This window comes from Chiloscyllium plagiosum, chromosome 20, assembly GCF_004010195.1.
Source record: "Chiloscyllium plagiosum isolate BGI_BamShark_2017 chromosome 20, ASM401019v2, whole genome shotgun sequence".
Classification (NCBI taxonomy): Eukaryota; Metazoa; Chordata; class Chondrichthyes; order Orectolobiformes; family Hemiscylliidae; genus Chiloscyllium; species Chiloscyllium plagiosum.
The window spans coordinates 8359033-8383037 of NC_057729.1; the positions used below are offsets into that span (position 1 = coordinate 8359033).

At 40.1% G+C, this 24005-nt stretch overlaps 1 protein-coding gene across 1 annotated transcript in view; it reads left to right on the top strand.

The window, feature by feature from the left end:
- The window catches only part of LOC122559948 (solute carrier family 12 member 5-like), a 125182-nt gene extending 101457 nt beyond the window's left edge, over window positions 1–23725 (top strand). The window contains exons 15-23 of the mRNA XM_043710057.1: window positions 4948–5143; window positions 7256–7425; window positions 11504–11635; window positions 12016–12123; window positions 13585–13707; window positions 14626–14813; window positions 15005–15019; window positions 17355–17488; window positions 22455–23725. Coding sequence (XP_043565992.1) covers window positions 4948–5143; window positions 7256–7425; window positions 11504–11635; window positions 12016–12123; window positions 13585–13707; window positions 14626–14813; window positions 15005–15019; window positions 17355–17488; window positions 22455–22546 — 1158 coding nt within the window. The 3' untranslated portion in view covers window positions 22547–23725. The remainder of the gene's footprint in view (window positions 1–4947; window positions 5144–7255; window positions 7426–11503; window positions 11636–12015; window positions 12124–13584; window positions 13708–14625; window positions 14814–15004; window positions 15020–17354; window positions 17489–22454) is intronic.
- Window positions 23726–24005: the final 280 nt, after the last annotated feature.

The following is a 24005-nucleotide window of genomic DNA, read 5'->3' on the forward strand; positions in this document are numbered from 1 at the left end:
GAATGGTCGATGTCTTTTCCCTCGGGTGGGGGATTTCAGGAAAATATTCTTAAGGTGAGAGGAGATAGATTTAAAAAAGACAGGAAGAGTAATTTCTTTTACACAGAAAGATGGTTTGTGTGTGAAATGAATTTCCAGAGGAAGTGGTGGATGCAGGTACAGTTACAATGTTTAAAAGATACTTAGGGAAGTATATGAATAAGAAATCTTTCAAGGGATAAGGGCCAAGCAGAGGCAGGTGGGACTAGTTTAGTTTGGGATTATGGTCTGCATTGACTGGTTGGATCGAAGGGTTTGTTTCCATGTTGTATATATCTATGATCAATTCAGAGCTGGGCGAGAAGGCTATCCATCATATTTCATCATATTCCACCTCATGACAAAGATACACATTCAGGGGTGGTAGTAAAACCCAGCCCTATAACCGATCATCATGACCATAAAGCCTTCTGAATCCATTTAGATTCAATGATCATTAGAAGGTAACTATGACAGGCTGGAGAAAGCGAGGTCTGCAGATGCTGGAAATCAGAGCTGAAAATGTGTTGCTGGAAAAGCGCAGCAGGTCAGGCAGCATCCAGGGAACAGGAGAATCGACATTTCGGGCATAAGCCCTTCTTCCTGAAGGGCTTATGCCCGAAGGGCTTATGCCCGAAACGTCGATTCTCCTGTTCCCTGGATGCTGCCTGACCTGCTGCGCTTTTCCAGCAACACATTTTCAACTATGACAGGCTGTCCATCAGGCTTGCTGAGAGACAGAAACAGAATAAATGACTTCAAATCTCCTAACTTCTAACATCTCACTTTTCTCCATTATGTGGGAAAAGAACAAACTGCCTATAAATGAGGCAAGGTCACTAATAATATGTTAATGCATGCCAATAAGTCTCTTGCTATTCACGAAGGAGATTCTCATCTAGACATTAAAATTTAAGGTTCAAAATCAGACGATTTTTCTTATGATGAAATTTTAATTTTTCTGATCTCACCATATTCTGCCAACTCCTTATCTCCCAAGTCATTCAGGGCTGTAAAAATTCCATCTGTATTAAAGCAATCCCCCAGTCAGTAAATCATGTTAATGTTTTGCAGTGCAGCCATGTTTTGTTATGAGTGGTAGTGAACAATTAAGCAATTCACTATTGGAGGCTCCACAAATATCTCCATCCTCATGGTGGAGTCCAGGTTATACCAATACAGCTACAACACTGGCACCTACTAAGTTATTGTGGGAAATGGTCCAGGTATGTCCCATTCACAAAAGAAGCAGGACAAATCCAACCCAGCGAATTACTGCCTCATCAAACTATTCTCAATCAAGTGATGGAAGATGTCATCAATAATAATGTCAAGCTGCTCAGCAATAATCCAGTTTGAGTTCTGCTATGGCAACTCAGCTCCTTCTGTCATTACAGCCTTGGTTCAAATGTGGACAAAAGAGCTGAATTCCAGAGATGAGGTGAGATATCAAGTCTGCACTTGATGGAGGGAGCCCTAGCAAAACTGGAATCAATGGGTAACAGGGGCAAACTCTCCACTGGTTAGAGTCATACCTGGCACAAAGGAAGATGTGTATGGTTGTTGGAGGTCAGTCATCTCAACTTGAGGACATTTCTGCAGGAGTTCCTCAAACCAGTGTCCTAGGCCCAAATATCTTCAGTTGCTGACTTTCCTTCCATCCTAAGGTTAGAAGTGGGGATAGTCACTGATGATTGCACAATGTTCAGTGCCATTTGCCGCTCCTCAGGTACTGAAGCGGTCCATGTGCAAATGCTACAAAATCTGAACAATATCCAGACATGTGCTGAAAAGTGGCAATGGCCATTTCCAATGATACAATCTAACCATTGCCCCTGGCATTCAGTGATGTTACTATCACTGAATACTCCACAATCAACATCTTGGGATTACCACTGACAAGAAACTCAGATGGACTTGCCATATAAATACAGTGGCTACAAGAGCAAGTCAGAGGTGAGGAATACTGCTGCGAGTAATTCATCTCCTGAGTCCTCAGAGCCAGTCCACCATCTACAAAAGAAAAGTAAGGCGTGTGATGGAGTCCCCACTTGTCTGGATGGGTGCAGCTTCAACAACATTCAAGAAGGTAGTCACCATCCAGGGCAAAGAAATCCATTTTATTAGCACTGCCCTCTCAAGTATTAACTCCCTCCATCACCAGCCTAGCACAAAGGAAGGTGTTTGTGGTTGTTGGATGTCAATCATCTCAGTCCCACGGCATCTCTGCAGTAATTCCTCAGAGTGGTGTGCAAGTTCTAATCATCTTCACTTACTTCTGCATTAATCTCCCCTCCATCTTAAGGTCAGCAGTAGGGCTGTTTCTGATGATTGCGTGATGCTCAGTGACATTAACTCCTCAGATATTTACACAGTCTGTATCCAAATGCAGCAACACCTAGACAATACTTGAGCTAAGGATGATACATAGCAAGTAACGTTTACTTTTCACAAGTACCAGGCAATAACCATCTCCAGCAAGAGAGAAATTAACTATCACCTCTTGGCATTCAATGGCATCGCTGGATCCTATGCTATCAACATGCTGATGATTACTATTGGAAAGCGACAGACCCAGATGGGTTCCATGGCCATACACCCACATCCTGCATGGATCAGCTGGCAGGAGTATTTGCAGATATCTTTAACCTCTCCTTACTACAATGTGAGGTTTCAAGAAGATCACAATCATCCTGGTGCCAAAGGAATGAGGCAACTACAGCCCAGTGACTCTGACACCCATCATTATGAAGTATTTCAAGAGGTTAGTAATGGCATACATGAACTTCAGCCTCCCAGATTGTCTTGATCTGCTATAATTCACCTCCTGTCACAATCGGTTCATAGCAGACATCATATCCTTGCTCTGACTCATCCCTTGAATATTTGGATAAGAAAGACACCAAAGTCAGACTCCTATTTATTGACTTTATCACCGCCTTCAATACGATGATTCCAATAAAACTCATCTCCAAACTCCGAGACTGGGGACTTTGCAATTGGATCCTCAGTTTCCTGACCCCGAGACTGCAATCAGTAAGGATTATAATCATACTTAACATGGGTGCCCCGCAAGGTTGTGTACTCAGCCCCTTACTATACTCCTTAAACTGTCATAACTGTTTGGCCATATTCAGCTCTAACTCCATTTACAAATGATGAGACAGAGTATAGGACAGAGATAGACAGCTTAGTGGCATAGTGTAAAGACAACTATCTCTCCCTCAATGTCAGCAAAAGGAAGGAGTTGGTCATCAGCTTCAGGAAGCGGAGTGGAGGACACACCCTTGTCTGTATCAATAGTGCTGAGGTGGAGGTGGTCGAGAGCTTCAAGTTCCCAGGAATAAATACCACCAACAATCTATCCTGGTCCATCCACATTGACGTTACAATCAAGAAAACACAAAAGTGCCTCTACTTCATCAGAAGGCTAAGGAAATTCAGCACATCTATGGTGACTCTTACCAATTTTTATCAATTTTTAGAAAACAACCACAGCTTAGTATGGTAACTATTCTTCCCAAGACCACAAGAAATTAGAGTTGTGAATGCAGCTCAGTTCATCACAAAAACTAGCCTTCCTTCCACTTATTCTGTCTATTCCTGCTGCCTCAGGAAAGCAATGAAAATAATCCAAGATTATACTTTCTTCCACCCTCTTCCATTGGGCAGAAAATTCAAAAGTTGGAAAACATATACCAACAAATTTGAGAACAGCTTCTTCCCTGCCTATCAGTCTTATGAACAGACCCCTCATATATTAGAGTTGATCTTTCTCTGCACCTTCTCTGTAGCTGTGACACTGTATACTGCATTCTGTTCTATTACCCTGATGTGCTTATGGAATATATGATTTGTCTGGTTAGCATGCAATACAATACTTTTCACTGTATCTCAGCACCTGCGACAAAAATAAATCAAATCAAATCAAATCCAGTTGACTGGAACCTAAACTGGACTGGCCTTATACATACAGTGGCTACAAAGGTAGATCAGTTTCTAGGAATTCAGTGGTGAGTAACCCACCACCAGACTGCTCAAAGCCTGTCCAATTAGACTCTGAACTGGGTCTTGGTAGACTTTCCTCAGCATTAGAAGTGCCAGGTGCCAGTGGTTGGCAGCTCTTCTTGCTCAGCAGCACCACCGGGGGAGTGCTAGCTGCTACCAATAATGCACTCACCAGAACCTCAGGATTGCAGAAGGGCCCAGGCCACAGGTGAGTGAGGGATTCAGCTGGGGAGGAGTTTGGGGGGGATAGTCTGGTGGAGGCAGATCGCCAGCAGCAACAGCACATGTGTGGCTCTCAGCAAGCCCACCCCATTCCCAAAGCTGAGTCCTTTGATCCGTTACTTATCAGAAATGGACCGCTTTCTGGAAACCCACAAGAAACTCCAGCAGGCTTGGCTTTTTAGGCCTTCCCTCATGGTGAATTACTTGCCTACTGCTGCGGTAATTACCAAGGTCAATGGGATGTGATCCTTAGGTGAACATTAATTGCCTATGAAAGAACTTTGATTGGTGGAGAGGTGAAGGTTGCCCACAAACCTTCACACCATGCATTGAATCTGGGCACAGGCAGGAAGAAGACAGGATCCTCCTGCCCTTCCTGCAACCAAACTCCCATAGAAAGGGTGTTAAGACACATATCAAATGTACTGATCCAGAATGTACCATTAATTATCATAATCTAATGAGCTGGCAATAGGGTCTTTTGGCAATACACAACCATTTACAAACTAAGCTCAGACCTGCCAATGGGATGGATGTTTTTTAAAGTAAGAGCTATAAATACTTGTTTCAACCTAATCCTCTGCATTGTTAACTTGTCGTGCTCTCGCAAACAGCCTTCCAAATGTTGTTTTTTGTCAATCTGTCTTCTTCCTATTCCTTGTACTTTCTGCTTCACACTCTCCATGTCTTTCTGGGCAGTCTGTCAAACGTCTCATGGAAGTGGAAAAGGTGAAAGGGTTCTGTCAAGCCGTTGTATCATCCAACCTGCGTGATGGCATGTCTCATCTCATTCAGTCATGTGGTCTGGGAGGAATGCAGCACAACACTGTACTGATGGGCTGGCCAAGAGCCTGGAGGCAATCTGACGATCCAAGAACATGGAAAAATATAATTGGTATGTGTAATTCTGTAAAACCATAGGATTCCTGAGTGATTGTCCATGCATTCTGCATAAGATTATAAAACATATTTAGAAATAAAAGCACAGAAACCAAAGTGAAAATGAATTCAAAAGAAACAGAGGTAGAAGAGCATTAGTGTTAACTTCCTTGAAACCTGTTGAACGTAGAGTTGGGACTCAATTTGTCAACCATTCCTGGCTGATAATACCCAATAGAAGTTAAAACAGAATATGCTGGAGAAACAAAGGAAGTTTGGCAACATCAATGAAGTCAGAAACACAGTTAACGTCTTGAATCTAATGTTCCAAACAAGAATCCTTGCACTCAAAGCATTAACTCTGTTTCTCTCTCCAGCGATACTGTCAGGCCTGCTGAGTTTCTCCAGCATCCTATGTTTTGTATTTCAGATTCCAGTATCCCGAGTGTTTTGCTTTTATTTAAGTGTGAAATGGAGGCTTTATATACAAGGTCACTCGATTTTAAATCTGCCTCTTACTGTCAAATCATCCTATGCAATTCCAACACTGTAATAAATTCTCTAATAGGAGAGAGAAAAAGGGAAGTCTCATACAATACCTAGTGAAAAGAATGGAAATGCCTGGGATTGCACAAGAGGTTGTGAAACACTGTAGTTGAGATCTAGAGTTTGCAGTACCCCCAAGCGGAAAATGAGATGCTGTTTTTTGAGCTTGCACTGAGGTTCACTGGAACATTGCAGTAGCTCTGCGATAGAAAGGTTGGTCAGAGAACACGGTGGTTTTTTAGATTAGATTATTTACAGTGTGGAAACAGGCCCTTCGGCCCAACAAGTCCACACCGACCCGCCGAAGCGCAACCCACCCATACCCCTACATTTACCCCTTTAACCTAACACTACGGGCAATTTAGCATGGCCAATTCACCTGACCCGCACATTTTTGGATTGTGGGAGGAAACCGGAGCACCCGGAGGAAACCCACGCAGACACGGGGAGAACGTGCAAACTCCACACAGTCAGTCGCCTGAGTCGGGAATTGAACCCGGGTCTCTGGCGCTGTGAGGCAGCAGTGCTAACCACTGTGCCACCGTGCCGCCCACAGCGGTCTGTTGAAGTGGCAGGCAACTGGAAACTCGAGGTCATTTTTGCTGTCGGAACGTAGGTGTTCTGCAAACCGGAGTGGAGGAGACCACATTGTGAACAGCGAATTCAGGAGACTTTAATACCTTTAGAGGTTGATTCCACCTCCCATGCTTTCTACCCTACCCCCAAACCCATTACCATTATAACATGGGTTGTTTTTAGCACAGTCACCAATTCTCCTCCATTCCTAGGCCCAATATCACATTATATGGGTTGCATAAAGCTCACCCATTTTCTCCATCTTAATATCACTTAATCAATTTTTCTTCTGTCCTGACTTGCTACCCATAATCTCCTTGTTTACTTACTCCTCTGTAGGCTCAACCTGTACCTATCCACTCACCACTCCACACCTCCAACCCCTCCATAACCTCAGCTTCAGCACCAATATTAGTTTTTCCCAGCTATTAACAGTTTTGGGAAAGAATCACCAAAATGAACATTGGCACTGCTTTCTTCCCACAGATGCTGCCAGACCTGCTGAGTTTCACTGACAATTTCTGTTTTAGATCTCCAAAGTACACAGTTATTTGATATTGCTCTAGTTGAGACGATGCTCTTGAACATTAACGTTTATGTGAGTTAATCTCTTTCTGTTGTAGCTTTGCTGCCTATTACTTAAACATAACATAACGCGTGATTTAGAATTTGAGAGATACTTAAGGGGTCTTATATGTGAAATCAGATCTAAGGCATTCCTTGAGAACATTTAAAATCTTTCAAAAGTGCAGAATTGGAAATAAGCAATATCAGAACCCCAAGCCTCCAACCCTGTTCAGTTGCGTCAAGATTAATTTGAACATCAGATTCACTTAGCTGCCTTAGCTCCACACGTTTCTCTGAATCCACTCAACCAATTTGTTATATTTCCAGAATGATTAATGAAAATAATAATATGATTTCAAAAGACAGTGGATAAGTGTACAAATGTAGAAACTGTGCAGTAGTACAGCAACCAGTCACTGTTGTAACATTGATTTTGTAGAAGTGGTTCGAGAAACAACAGCAGGTCGCTTGGCTCTCCTGGTGGCGAAGAACATCACTGCATTTCCATCGAACCAGGAGAGGTATTCTGAGGGTTACATTGATGTCTGGTGGATAGTCCATGATGGAGGAATGCTGATGCTCCTGCCTTTCCTCCTCAGGCAGCATAAGGTATGTGAAAATATTTTGTTAAGGGTAATCATTATAGAGCACCAAAGTAGAATATTGCTGTATTCATGTTAGTGCCCCTTTGTACGTGCCTGTATGGTACAGTTTATTTTAGGTGCAGAAGTGATGCTAACAGCAGGATTACAATCAATAGGCCACACTGAAATCTTTCAAATTAATGGAAGCAGTGGTACTACATGCACATCAGGCACGGAGCAACATATATGAAAGAACTGTAGATACAATAGCAGTGTACGAGGTTCAGGGAGGCATATATACAGGGTACAGTGCAACAGGAACAGCAGGCACAGAACTGCAAGTATGTTAGGTACAGGATGGCATGTACATGAGATACATGATCGCTGATATAGTAGGTACAGGACAACGTATGCACCAGGTACAGGACTGCAGATAGACTTGCTCCAGGTGTTGTGTCGTTGCCAACTTAATTAGACTAGCTCCTTTTGTTGTGATTGCCCAAGTTCTGGCCTCGGTTTGATGTTATCTGTCTCAATGTTCTGAAGGTCAGAAAATAACTAATGAAAGCAATAACGAGTCTGTGCCATTGGTTATCTTAAGCAGATGTTTTAAACAGAATTGCTTGTTTGTCTAGCATCCTTACAATTAAATTCTTCTATGTTAAACAATCATTACACAAGGAATAATATTCTGATTTTTAGAAGTTTTAAATATAATAAATGCAGTTTGACCCGTCATGACAAACCTGAGGTTAGTCAACTGATGACCTGTGATGCTAAATGCAGGCACATCAAATTACCATGAGTACAAATTCCCACTTGTATTTCAGAGCAGCCTGCACAGTGATTGTGATAACTGTGATAAGGCCAATGGAGAATCATTAATTAATCTCCTGGGGGAGTTTGTTGACTATCAGTTTTTCTTGTTAACAGGCAATGGCTGCCCAACTCGGACTCCTCGCCTGAACCTTGTACAAGGCTAGGCTGGCTATAAGCATGTGCAGGTTGCAAGCTGTAGAGGGGCTCACCTCTGCCTACTACCGATCCTTCTTTCAGTTATGTTTGTGCCTGGGGTCATTGGAGAGAGGGCACGAGGTGTGCATTAATGCTCTCATTGCTTTTCGAGAGAGGTACACGTCACAGATGATACAGTGCTTTATTTTATCCTCCAACTCCATTTTTGATTTAGCTCCTTCCCACACTCCCTAGCCCTCCCCCCTCACTTTTGATGGGTTGCATTGATCCGAATGCGTTTTGCATGTAAACTTCTAATTGGCTATGTGAGTGATAATAGTTAACTGTTAAAATAAAGCAAAAAAAGAACCCACAGTGATTTGGTATTGGGAAGGAGATTCAATTGTGTGTGATAGCACTTATGGACATGAAACAAAGCAGATCTTGATGACTTTTGTATATAATTATCTAACTGACTACATGGGTGACTTAGTGCTGGCAGTTAATATTTAAGAACAAAGAAAAATGTCACGGTGACTTGGTGGTGGAAAAGTCATTAATTATGTGGAAGAGCACTTCCAGATTAAAAAAAAACAGACCCAGTTGTGTTTTTGGTTACATTTCAGTCACTTTTGCCCAGTTGATTTTAACCTTACTGTGAATCCTCTGGCAAGGATGCCTACCTTGAAGAAGTTCTCCTCCTCTCTCCACAAGAATCTCAGTGAGTCTCTGTCTCACTGCAACCCCCAGGTCATCTTCTCTGCCTTGAAGCTCTTCAACCATGTACTCTTTGCTACATTCTCCCCAGCCCCCCCCCGCCTCCCATTTATCTCTCCACCCTGGAGGTTTCCTGCCTCTATTCCTGATGAAGGGCTTTTGCCTGAAACATCGATTTTCCTGCTTCTCGGATGCTGCCTGACCTGCTGTGCCTTTCCAGCACCACTCTGATCTAAACTCTGGTTTCCAACATCTGCAGTCCTCACTTTTGCCCAAGCTCTTATGTTTGGGCATCAGATGCCAAGGGGTGTGGATCAGATTGGAGGACTTCCACGTGGGTCTGTTCCTGGGCTTGGTCATTCTGACTATACGCAGGTCCAGGCAGTGGAGGGGGTTGTCTCTGCTTGCTCTCTGCCCCTCTTCCACTGTTATGCATGTGCTGAGTGTCATTGGAATGGGAGCATATGATGACCATTAATGTATTTGATGCCTTTAGAGAGAGGTGGGCACCTCGGGGGATACAGTGCTTTATTTTCACCTCCAGCTCCATTTTGATCTAGCCCCTTTCTTCTCTCTCTAACACCCCCCCACTACCTTACTTTTGATGGATCGTATTGCCCCTAATGGACTTTGCATTGGAAACTTCTAACTGGCTGCGTAAGTGCTGGTTAGTAGATTTTTAAAAAGTCACTGTGATTTATTAGTGGGAAGGTCATTTGCCTATGTGTGATAACACTTCCAGATACTTAAAAAAACAAAGTAAAAACAGACCCAGGGCTCTTGTGGTGCAGTGTATGATCCCTGCCTCTGGACCAGGAGGCCTGGGTTCCAATCCTACCTGCTTCACATCTCTGAACAAATTGGTTAGAAAATATCCACAATGGCATGGAGTCTATTAAGAAGTTATTCAATTGGCTGCATTCTGTGGTGAAGGTATTGGCTCATCATAAACAGCTTCAGTTTCTTTCCAGGGGGTTGTTGTGTCACTGCCTTTAAACCTAGGTTTATGTCCCACCTGCCCCAGAGATGTGTAATAATATCTCTGATCAGGCTGATTAGAAAATAAAGCATATTCAGCCTGTCATGGCCTTTGCTTGCAAATATCCAATTGGCTACATGAGTGTTTTACTGGCAGTTATAAACAAATAAAAAGTCACAATGTTTTTGTAGCGGGAAAACCATTCGGTGGTGTGCAATAACACTTCTGGATATAAGAAACAAAAGGAAACAAAAGCACTGACCCAGGTGGATCTTGCAGGACACTGATAGTATCCTTACCTCTGAGGCAGGAGATCTGGGTTCAAGTCCTACCTACTCCTGAGGTATAATCACATCTCTGAGCAGATTGATTAGGAAATATTAGAATGCAAATCACAGTGGTAAGTCCCTACCTCTGAGCCAGGAGGCCCAGGGTTTAAGTCTTGCTTGCTCCAGAGGTGTGTAATCTCTAAATGGGTTGATTAGAAAATATTATAAAGCAGACCCTGAGCCTATATACACCATGAGTAGTCGCTCTATTTTGGTGTTCAACAATAAACAATGCCTATAATCAGTCATTAATCAATATACAGGGGATCTTCAGCATTTAGCGTCAACTGTAACACCCAAATGAGACAAAATGTACACATTAAATTATCGTGGCCCCAAAACTCTGCAGTAACAGTAGACCTATGAGGGGTGTGCCAGCTGGTACCCTCTGCCATCACTGTTTTGGAGTTTGTAAGATCAGCAGGAGGGCATTTAATTTATATGTGGCAATTTGTCATCAACGCCAGTCTGTACCAATGCAGTTCAGCGGCCCACCTGCCCCATGCAATCAGAAAATCGATTACCTGCCCACCATAAAATGTCAGGTGCCCAGACCACATTGAATTATTCCCTGTGTAAGTAGAATGATTCCAATCTGCACTGGAATTTCTTACAGAGTTCTTGCAATCAGTCAAGGTCACTTCAATGGAAATTCCCAATCAACATATGAAGGGGAGCATAGTTGACTGGTGCAGGTTTACAAGCACAACTCAGAAATCCCAGAAAGGACAGAATGTCAGGAATTCACCCAGCTCTAACAAAAGCAGGTCACCACAATAGGGTTAGATTAAGGTGAGTTGGTTCGAGTTAGAGCAATTGCTTCTAACGTAGTGCTTTCATTTCATAGTTTAGTCAACCTTTGCATGCCATTTTCACAATGTAGATCTAGAATGCTGGAAATACACACCAGGTCTGAATGAAAAAAATAAGTTCCAGTTGGTGCCATTTTTGGAAATCATCATTAAGATGTCATATCAACCCCTCAGTGAAAATGCAACCTAATAACTATTCCCAGATATCTACCATTCTCTGGGAAAAGCTTCTGGTAAAACTGTGAGCCTCACTGGCTATAAATTACAGCTGTATTTTTGTCACTGCTTTCATGGCCCATCTTTGATTGACAGGTGTGGAGGAAATGCAAAATGCGCATTTTCACAGTGGCCCAGTTGGAAGATAACAGCATCCAGATGAAAAAGGACCTCACAGTGTTTCTCTACCACCTGCGAATTGTAGCTGAGGTGGAAGTTGTCGAGATGGTACGAGAACAGTGCTAAAATCTGATGAAAAGTGCAGATAAGTCAATATTTGTACCAGTGTGCAAAAATAGAAGGGGGCGGAATCATTAACTCTTGGTTAATGTGCTTTTCTGTGTAAAAAGGAATTCACTCTAAGTACTACCAACTAGAGACACATAAATTCCTTCCTTAGCTTCACCTGAAGTTAACTGAGTCCAAGCGAATCAGGCAAATGGATAATGTGGCAACCCATTCCCACAACCCCAGGTTTTATCTTATAGATACTTGAGATATTTGTGTAGCCTACCCCTCTATTAACATTGATGCATCACTCCCAGCATATTAAAATTATAAATTTAAGTGCTAATGTTTCTTATTGTGTATGTCATTCTGCTTTGTAGCATGACAGTGATATCTCAGCCTACACTTATGAGCGAACACTGATGATGGAGCAGCGGTCACAAATTCTAAAGGAAATGCATCTAACAAAGAATGAGAGAGAGCGTGAGGTATAGCACCATTTATTTTGTTTTATGAGGAATCTTGTTCTGACCTGCCTTGAATTGAAAAGTCTTAAAATGTTGCGCACAACACTTATTTTCTAATGATCCTGTTTGCTCACAAGAATCCTATCTAACATCAGAACCACACAGTCACTCACTTGGCAAACATACCAACTGCACAAACCGATCAGAAGATCCTAGGTTCGGTTTCTAGTCTGACACACCGTGTAAATAATATCAATTTATTGTGTCAATTTTCTGATAAAATTATCTTCATGATCAAAAATTGTAGGGAATACACATCAATCTGGCCCACACTCCCAGGGTATGTATGTCAATGATTAAGGACTACAGATTCATAATTTTATTGACTCTAACCTACATTTCCGGTCAGCATACCTCCCTGCTTGGATTATAGCAGCATTGAAACACCCCTTTGTACTTTCTATAAATAATACAATAACAGACAGAGAAGCAGGCGGTTAAGAAACGTCTGCTTCCCCATAGTGCCTGGCATTTGTAATAGTAATCAATTTTAACATCTTATTTTTCAAAATCCATAATCCAAAATATAAACTGTCACAAATGGCGAAGAATGTGATGGTGAACGAAACCTACAAGCCAAGAAATAACTTGCTGTTGTACTTGGATTTTCTTTTTGAATCCCAACAGTGTGGAAGCAGGCTATTCAGCCTATTGAGTCCACACCCAATCCTCTGAAGAGCATCCCACTCAGACCCACTCCTCTATTCAACCCCTGTAACCCTGCATTTCTTACAGCTAATCAACGCAGCCTGCAGATCAGCTGATTAAGTATTTTTGAAACACAATTATTGTCGAAATGTAGGAGAGAATCCCAGTTTTGAGATCCTGAGAAAGATTTAGGGTAGATGATGATGAGTTTTAATTTTAGCAGAACCAGGATGTAGGCAGAAGATAAATATATAATCAGAGCAAGAGAGGAAATTACAAAATGTTATTGTGCTTATCTCTTAAAGATAACCAAGTTATGTAACATTGAGAATAATAATGAGAGCAAACTTCCTTAAGCCAACAGTTTGAGTTCAAGAAAGCTCACCTTTGAAAATGACTCAGTACACACATAGCAAGATGTTTACCTTTATGTTTACATTGCAGCTACTTCTTTGTCACTCCTGATCTTATTAATGAGATAAATTGAACTAAAACAAGGAACAGGATGAGCATTGGTACCCCCGGGGCATCATCTTGCTGATGGTTGCTCGACACAGACCTGTTAATATGTCGGGTGTTCCTCTCTCAGTTTCCCCAAGTGATGTTACATGGCAGAGGAAGTAACAGAAAGGAAAATACAATTATTACATACCTCAACAAAAAACCATCAGTAAATGAATGTCTCCATGAACAGCCCTCAGTCACTGCACTGCCCAGCTAAAGAGTTCAGTGCTCCTAAGGGCCTTGACCATTATTGCTATTTTTACTATTTAGATTCAAAGCATCACAGATGAATCACGTGGTTCCATTCGTCGTAAACATCCCGCGAAGGCCAAGCTACGCTTGAGCAGCCAGGATGAGCAGGAAGGAGGTGCAGTTGAGAAACCCGAGGAGGAGGTATTATTATTATTATGGCTGATTTGTGGCTCTAATGGGCACATCAGTGTTTGCTGCCTTCAATATTTTCACTCAAGATAGCTTGTTTTGGTCAAGACTGTTGTACCATCTGAGCAATACAGTATAACCATTGGTCTTCCAATTATTTCTTATTTTTCATTTGTTTTATCTAAATAGTATATCCCTCCCTCCACCCCACATGTGCTTTTCCATCCATTGCATCTTACTGATTTTGACCTTGGTTGAAAACATGATTTTAATCTATCATTGAGCGATAGAGACTTAGATTTATTGAGCAACATTCTTGATTTCCAGATGGATTCTTAACAGGTCGTTTTTTTAACTGGAGCATTGATGCAGTCATTACTGTGTTCAGAGAATGTGGCATATGGCTGTCATATTTCTTGACGGAAGCACAGAAAGATGAAATAAAATGTGCTCTTGGGGACTTGGATGGAATTTCCTCCAAAGTTTCTGACAGTGGGTGTACTGTTGCTGGTCAGGCAGAATGGTTTTCACTTTGGGAATCAGCCCTAATCCATGTACCCATTCTTAATTTGAGGCCTTCACCACCATAAAGGAAAAATCAATAATCCTTGGGCTACATCATTAGCTTCAACCTTTTCTCTTTATATTATCAATATCATTCAGATACAAAATCCTATAATTTCCTATCAAACCCTATGATGCGATTGCCTTCAACACAAAGACAGCATTGGTTGAAGGAAGAGGTTAATCACCACTTTTGAAGGCAATCACCATTTTTGAAGTAATAATGGGGCTTTGCTTAGTACTTCAGGTGTGTGAAATTTGACTTTTCCATCATGCTGAAAAAGTTCAGCACAGTTAAAATTTGATCCAAGCCACCTCACATATTTCTCACTCCAGTTCAATTCCCTTCATTTTCTCTTTTTTCAGGTTCAGTTGATTCACGACAAAGCAGCTTCTACTCAGTCGATCGCCTCTCAGTCACCTGCTGAGGAGGTTAGCACACCCGGAGAGAAAGTTCACATGACTTGGACTAAAGAAAAATTAGCTGGAGACAAAAACAAAAACAAAGGGCCAGTCACGCCAGAAGAAATCCGAGATCTTTTCAGTATGAAACCGTGAGTGTGCTTAATCTAAAGTAGCATAGGGAAGGGAGCAAATAGTTACTTAAATACATAAACTTTCTTTACACTATAGTAAATAAGATCAGACTGAGGGCATTTCTATTGGTACAATGTTGTTATGTGGTTATTGGGACCTTCATTCACTTAATTTTTGAACTGGTCATTTTCACCCTTAATGCTGCCAGTGAATGGGAGAATCTGTAAGTCAAGTTTACTCCTTTCTCTTTATTCCTTATTTTAGCTCTTTGGTACGTTTGTATGTCTTGCTTGTAAGATATTATGTTTGTCACAATTATGAGTTTTGTGTCATTGCTTGGTTTTGGAACTATGTCCTTAATTTAACATAAAATAAGACAGTTATGTGACCTGATTGAAGTCTGCCTGACAGCAAGCCTTGGTGGTTTGATTGTAAGAGATTACCAGAAGCCCAAGATTGTTTTGCTGAGAAAAGGTATAAGGTGTTTACACATGGAGAGAAAGGCAGCAGCCACTATGCTAACAGTGGAAAGACTGAGCATCTCCAAAGACTGCAAAAACTATTCAGAATATTAGTTTGTAAGTAGTGTATTAAATTATCTATTCAGTTCTAAAATGAAAGAACATTACACTCTCAAGGATAGTTAATCAGCATTCCTACCTGGATATAAGACCCATATGATTCATGTTAACACAGAAATCAAATTTGAGAGCTAAGGATTTACTATTCTTCCATGATCAAGGAGAGGGAGAGAAACCATGGGCAGAAAGATCATATGGTGCACAATGGAGGAGAATGACTGAGAACCCCTGCTCAGCTATAAAGCTGAGTTTCTTGGGAGTTCAAATGACTCTCCAGGAAAACTTGCATCCTGAAAAACAGTTATAGTTGGGAAAGGAAAAGATCAACAGGAAAACCTCAGGAACAGAAAACCATTTTGAATTGATTCCGGGAGAATTAATTGCATATTTAAAGAACAGAGTAAGGTATACCCAATAACAGGTTTGCTCAGTTCTGCCAAAAAATTCTATTCTATTTTAAAGAATAATATCCCAACAAAAATAGTGTTTAGTCAGTTGTGATTATAATTGATTTGTCCGTTAAATAGTTTAAAACATAAAATTTTGTATCATCCATTTAGCTATTAATTGGAAGTTCAAATTCCTTTTTAAATAAATTGGTCTCGACAGTAATCAAAATAATTCTCACAGTCCATTGGCACAGTTGCAATATACACTTGAGATATTTTATTGAATGATTTATTTTATGAGAACCCAAAGGCGTGTCCAAAACTGATGTTTTTTTGTCATTCTTGGAGCTCTGGAAGGGTAATTGGCTACAGAAACAAAAGCAATATAAGAAAATTAAATTTACAAAGACAGTGGTACTTGGTATGCTTTCCTTTATTGGTCAGAGCATTGAGTATAGGGGTTTGGGAGATAATGTTGCAGCTGTGCAGGACATTGGTTAGGCCACTTTTGGATTATTGAATGCAATTCTCATCTCCCTCCTAAAGGAAGGATGTTGTGAAACTTGAAAGGGCTCAGAAAAGATTTACAGGAATGTTGCCGGGGCTTCTATAGAGAGAGGTTGAATAGGCTGGGGCTGTTCACCCTGGAACCTCAGAGGCTAACAGGTGATCTTATAGAGGTTAATAAATCATGAGGGGCATGGATAAGGTAAGTAGACAACATCTTTTCCCTGGGGTGAGTGGGTCCAGAACTAGAGGCATAGGTTTAGCGTGAGAGGGGAAAGATTTAAAAGGGACAGAAGGGCAACTTTTTCCACACAAAGGGTGGTGCATGTATGGACTGAGCTGCCAGAGGAAGTGATGACAGCATTTAAAAGGCATCTGGATGGGTATATGAATAGGAAGAGTTTAGAGGGATATGGGCCAAGTGCTAAATAGGACTAGATTAACATAGGATATCTGATCAGCATGAATGAGTTGGGCTGAAGGGTCTGTTTACATGCTGTGCATCTCTATGACTCTATCTGAAAGAGTAACAGAAGCCGATTAAACAGTAACATTTTAAAAAGGACTTGACTAAATACTTGAAGAAAAACAATTGCAAGGTGGAGGCTGGGTATTAAAATTAATTTTGTCTCCCGTGCTTAGATTTTTATCTTTAAATATGCAGCTATGGAGGTCAGAGCAGTGAGATAACAAATTGTTGCACCATTTTGTAAGTTATGTACAATAGTTTAATAAAGAAGTACATACTTTATTTTGGTCAATGTGCAGACATGCACCAGACAGAGGATGTTAAGCCCGTTGATTTTGGTGCTGTATTTTCGTTATAACACAAGTTAATTGTTACACTGCCTTGTAATAAATTGATGCATTTATTTGTTTACTTTCACTTTTTTAACAGAAGGTAACCATCTTCTTATAATGCAATGCATATGCAATGTCTATAGCAATTTCTTGCCTGTTTAACGCTCTGTGAAAGTTTATGTCAGTGTATATGCCTCTTTGTGCAACATAATATTTCCTCCTCACTTCAGCAATTTAATGATTCACACTACAAGTGCTGTTGGCTTTCTCTGTCAATCAGAAATCAGTCAAATGTCCGACGGATGCACACTGCAGTCAAGCTGAATGAAGTCATTGTGAAAAAGTCCCAAGAAGCAAAGCTGGTCCTGCTGAACATGCCAGGACCTCCTAAAAACCGGAATGGAGATGAAAACTGTATCCTTTCCTCAGGGACAGAAACTATTATGTAATGTCGAGGCATATTAGTTCAGATAGAGGAGGATTTGGTAGCCTAGTGTCAGTGTTACTGGATCAGCAATCCAGAGAGCCAGGCTAATACTTTAAAGAGTTAAAGCAAAATATTGCAGATGCTGGAAATCTGAAACTTCCATTCTGAAACATACTCGAAACATTCTGTCTCTACAGATGGTGCCGAACCTGCTGAGTTTTTCCAGTATTCTCTGTGGTTGTTGCTAATGACCTAGGGACGCTGGTTCAAATGCCACCATAAATTTAGAATATAAACTCGTTCCAGTAATAACAATTAAATGGATTTGTTCCAGTGACTATTAAACTATCATCCACTGATTTCAAAAACCCCTTTGATTTATCAACCACCCCACACCCCAATGAATCCTTCCTTCTTGCCCCCATCCAGAAGCAGTGGAATACTCAATACTTCCCACCCAACTAGGGGACAATAAAAAAAAGAGAAGCAGTAAGACGTTTGGGGGAGTGAAGCAGATAGAAAGAGATGGGGAAAGAAAAAAATATCCAAGGAAGGATGCAGAAAGACAGAGAAATAGCAGCATAAAAATGGCAGAGGGTAGGTTGGAGCATGATAATATTATCTGATTTATGTGAAACGTCACAGGAGATTGACTAGTCTGTATTTGATATAGGAGAAGGGGAAAAGAATACACTATGTGCACAACGCAAATATCACAGGACATTCCAATAAACAAGTCATGATTGCAGTACAAATAATGCAGGGAAAACTAATAAACTAGAGGTGACTGCAGGAAAATACTGCAGGACTTTCTAACAAATTAATTGTGATCACAGTAAAAATACTTCAGGGATTTCCTGTAAGCTAATTGTGATTGCAGTAAAAATACTGAAGGAATTAGCAATAACCTGATTATGATTACAGCAAAAATGCTGCAGAGGTTGCTAATAGACTAGAAGTGACTGAAGGACAAATACTGCAAGCTTGCTGTCAAACTAGTTGTGGTTGCCGTGAAAATACTGCAGGATTTGCCAATAAACCAAGTCACAGTAAAAATCCGGAAGGAATCTCATAAGAAAGTGGTTGTGCTATACAAATTTAAATGAAGATAGTTTTTAAGGGAAGTATAGTCAAGGTGGAAACTGCTATCTCAATTAGTTAAATTGATATAATTAAGAGATGCATTTGCTTGTAGGGATGTGAGAAAAGAAACAGCAATGGGTACTTTGAATGCTCATAAGTGTTAGGCTCAAAAGTAAAAAGCAAATTATTTCATTAGTTTTATACTTGATGTTATAAATCCTTGATAGACAAAACAGATTGGTAGAATTATAGAATTATTACAGCACAGAACATTGCCATTCATTCCATCATGTCTGTGCTGGGTCTTTAAATGAACAATTTATCAAATGTCACTCATTCAATTTCTTCCTATAGTCCTGTGCATTCTTACTTTTCAGCTAATAATCAAATTCAATCTTGAATGCCTCAAGTGAATCTTCCTCCCCTCCACTCTCAGGCAGTGCATTCCAGATCCTAACCACTTACTTCATAAAAAGATTTCCTTATCTTGCCATTGCTTCTTTTGTCAATTACCTTAAAACTAAAGCCTCTTGTTCTTGAACCTTCCATAAAAGGGAACAGTATTTCACTGGTATTGTGACCAGCTGGGGTGGTAGTGAATCCTTTAAACTGCACCACTGCTTCCCCAACCATTCCCCATCTCCCACCCGCTTTGTTAACTGCAGTGAAGATTTTTAGTCTTTTTTAAAAGTGCAGTTAAATTACTGTTCAATTAATACAAAGTACCAAAGTAAGAAGTCAATTGCAAGGTTTTCCTCAGTGAATGGAAGAGGGATTATTTATCAGCCCCCAAAAAATAATAAAACATGATATGAAAGACACACACAAACATCAGTATAAAGTTTAAAACAGGGAGAGTGTTTAGTACAAAAAGAAAGAATGAGTATAGGCAGCTTACAAAACTCTTGGAGTTCTTCAGGTGTTAGGTTTTAACCGGAAACTGTAGTTGTTTCATAGATTCTTGTATTCCGAGCAGTAAAACCTATAGATATACGAAAGTGCTCATTGAATGAATGGTCCTCCAATTTACTTTATCACTTGGCCCAGCATTTTGAACACTAAGAGAAACAGGGAAAGAGTAAACTTTCCAGTTCTGCTGTTACAAATCCATTTTCTTGTTTTTGCTCTTGACAAATGCTGTTGGCAAAATATAGTTCATGTGAGTATTTGCATGTCTGGTTTCACTTTTTTTTAAATGCTAGATAACTGGCAGACAATTTTCATCCTACTCTATGAAGCTTCCAGAAAAGTGTAAATCAAAAAGGAGACTCAAACCTGAAAGACTAGTTTCAGTTATTTTGATGATTTTATAATTTTGGTCAAACTGGGTCTTGTTTGTTGATGGTTTCATGAACTGGCTCAATCTGTGGTCAGGTGATTACTACAGCCATCTTAAGATAGTGTTTTTAATTTTTTAATAAGGTCATTTTAGGCCATGAACAACCCCAGATGTGAAAAATCTGAGGATAGAAATCAAAAACTGACAGTCCATTTTAACACGATCATAACACTATCTACTTTGTCCAGATACCTCACGATTTTGAATAACAGATGTTCTTTCAATGTAACAATATCTATCTCAGTTTTGTATTCTATTCCTGTATTAATAAAGAATATGATTCTGCATGTTTTATTAACTATGCTCTCAACCAGTTCTGCCACATTTCATTCTGTCCTGTCATATTCAATGGTATATGGTACACCTGTACCTGCTCGAGAATTGTAGGCTTTAGTTAATATTGTCTCTCTAGCATACTTCCAACCAAAATTAATCACTTCATACTTATCTTCCTTAACTTTCATCTGCTTCTGGTCTGCCCTTTCCACCAATGTGTTTGTTCTTTTTTAAAATTTCTACACCATCGTTCTCATCGTTATCAGTGCTCCCAAGTTTTATATCAGCCACAAGTTTTGAAACTGTGCTCTGTACATTAAGATTTCAGTCACAAATACAAATTAGGAAGAGCAGGGGTTCCAACACTGGGCACTGACAGACTACACCAGAAAGCTCACTCCAGTCCAAGAAACATCCATTTCCAGTCACTTAGTCGCTCTCATATCCATGTTTCTACTATCTCTTTCATTCCAGGAACTCTAACATTTCTCAACAGCTTGTGGTGCAGCACTTGATCACATATGTTTTGTAAGTCCATGAGCAGCTTATCAACAACATTACCCTCATAAACACTTGCATCATAAAAAAGCTACAACAAGTAAAACACTGTTTGGTCTTAACAAATCTATCTAGGAGCAAGTGAGGACTGCAGATGCTGGAGATCAGAGCTGAAAATGTGTTGCTGGAAAAGCGCAGCAGGTAAGGCAGCATCCTGCTCCTTGGATGCTGCCTGACCTGCTGCGCTTTTCCAGCAATACATTTTCAGCTTAACAAATCTATGTTGACTTTCCTTAATTAACCCATATTTGTTCAATTTTGTTCTGAATTATTATTTCTAGAAGCTTTCCCACCACTGAAGATAAACTACTGACCTGGATTTGCTGGGCTTATTTTTATACCTTCTTTTAAATAAATGTAAGATTTACAATTATCCAATCCTCTGGCACCACCCTTGAGTCTAAGGATGATGGAAAATTATGGTCGGTGTCCCTGCAACATCCACTCTCACTTCCTTCACTATCCTTGGGCAGCACGGTAGCACAGTGGTTAGCACTGCTGCTTCACAGCGCCAGAGTCCCGGGTTCAATTCCCGCCTCAGGCGACTCTCTGTGTGGAGTTTGCACATTCTCCCCGTGTCTGCGTGGGTTTCCTCCGGGTGCTCCGGTTTCCTCCCACAATCCAAAAATGTGCAGGGGTTAGGTGAATTGGCCATGCTAAATTGCCCGTAGTGTTAGGTGAAGGGATAAATGTAGGAGAATGGGTCTGGGTTGGTTACGCTTCGGCGGGTCGGTGTGGACTTGTTGGGCCAAAGGGCCTGTTTCCACACTGTAAGTAATCTAATCTAAGCTAAGTGATTTTATCTGGTTCTGGAATGTTATCAACTTTAAGTGCAGACAGTCTATGTAATACCTCATCTTATGAATTTTAAATCTTTCATATGTCTGAATTATCTCATTTTTTAAATGATGAACAATGCAGCGTCTTCCTCCCTGAGAATAACAGTTGGATAATATATAATTAATACTTCATCCATGCTCCCTGCCTCCATGCAATAATCCCATTTGATCTTTAAGTAGATATGCTCCTCCTCTTTGCACTTTTTCCACTTCGTCTGCCTATGAAAGACAAAGTAAAATATTGATAAGAACATTCTCTATTTATGTAGCATCTTTAATGTAGTACAGCTTCCCAAAGCATTTCACACAAGCATAATCAGACTGAAATTGACAGCAAAACATTTTGGAAATATTAGCTGAGCTGAGCAAAATTTGTTCAATGCTATAAGTTTTGGGGTTAATCTTGTGGAACAGAGAGAGACCAGAAAATGAAACAGCTTAGTGAGGAAACTTTGGGTGAAGAAGCTAAAGGCAAGGATGACAAGGGTAAAAACTGAGGCTATAACAAGAGGAGTGCAAAGATCTCAAAAGAGTCATGATGAAGGAATGGAGGAGGTTGAAGAGATTGGGAGGGGATGACCATGGAGGGATTTGGAAACAAGGATGAGAATTTTAAAATCAAGGGGTGACTGGATGGAGAGTAAATATAAATAGGTAAACACAGGGGTGATGGGTGTTCATGTGGATAAGATTTCAGTTAGCAGCATTGTCAATGAGCTGAAGCTTATGGATAATTGTTTATTTAAATTGTACCTGTCCACACTAGACAATTTGGAGTATTAAATCTGTGCAATGCATTAAGTCTTTTTATCTGATGTTTGTCGAAGAAGGTAATGTTTTCTTTGACAAATGTTGCAGACATGGAGTTCCTGGAGGTGTTGACAGAAGGTCTGGACCGGGTACTGTTGGTTCGTGGCGGGGGCCGTGAAGTCATCACCATTTACTCCTGAACTCCAGACCGTTGCCAAAATTCGCGCAATGAACCCATCACAGCTTTTTATCAGCAACTCCCAGTCTCTTCTCAATGTATAGTGTTTGCCATGCAGCTAAAAAGACTTCCTATCCAGCTCCTGGTAACGGTTTTCATAAAATGTTTCTCTTTGATGACAGGATAGGAAGTAGCACTGAACAGACAAGGAAGGGGAATGCTCATCTACATAGCTTCTTCTTGTCTTAAATGACTTTGCTTATTGTTGTCCTTTCTATGCTTCATGTTTCCTAGGAATCCTTCATTCAAGTTGCAATATTAGAAAACATTTAGGGTCACTGAACACTTTTAAAACTATCATTAGTGTACATGGACACTCTGTAGGTGTAAGGAACCAGTTATAGGGTGTATGGCTATGTACTCAAAGCAGAAGCATTTGCATGAATGGACAAAATCTTTCTGAAAAAAAATTACAATTAAACCCTTTGTACATCATGACCAGATTATTCCATGGTCCAGCTGTAAAGATACAAACAGGATAATCCACCAGTGCTGGTACTCCTATATTTCACACTAGGATATCATGCGAAAGATTAACTTGCATGCATCTGTGATGCAGCCTTGTTAATCTGCAAATATTCAAACTGGTTTTATGAATTGGTTTTCATCCAAGTCAAGGCTGATCTGTTCAATGTGGGTTCTGTTTCCAAAGGGAAAACCGGGACAAATAAAAGCGGAAAATAACTCTATTTTTTCGGTAAGGGGTGGAGGGGGGATGGGTATTGAAGAAATTATGTAAAATAGACTATGGTATATTAGATACAAATAAAGTAAAAATGAAATAAAATAAAATATAATATGGGGAACAAAAACTAGGGTTAGCAGATGTAATGTTCAAAATGCTTTATTTTTATTTCACTATGTTAGTGTTTGTTTTGGTTGTACAGATTAGTAATACAAATAATAATCGTCCTCCTGATGTGTGAGTAACTGTAATGTTTGTGCTTGTTTCAGTGAGACAATAGTTCCCCAATGATCTACAGATTAATTGGATTTGTTAAATAGATGTGAAAATGCTCCAATCATTATTGTTACACACATCATAATTTGGTGTGTATTCTCTAATAAATATTGCTTCAGAACTCAAGTTTTGTAGCATGCATTTCAAAATATCAATAAATAAAATTAACATTCTTTTTAACATACTTAGACTTCTTAAAGAAGTGGTGATTACGTTTTATCTGCAGGAAATGAAGACGAAAAATAATTATGAGCAATATGAATATATTTTCACAGATAAACATTTTTCACTGACCCTGAAAATAAAGAAATATTCAATTATTGCAGGTTGTGTATATACAGTTGTTTTCTAACTAAACTATAAATAGCAAATTACTGTAAACTGCAATAAGGGCTGTGTGATAATACTCAAATTGCTGTGCGAACCTAGAAAACTTATAATGCGTTCATTTATTACAAGA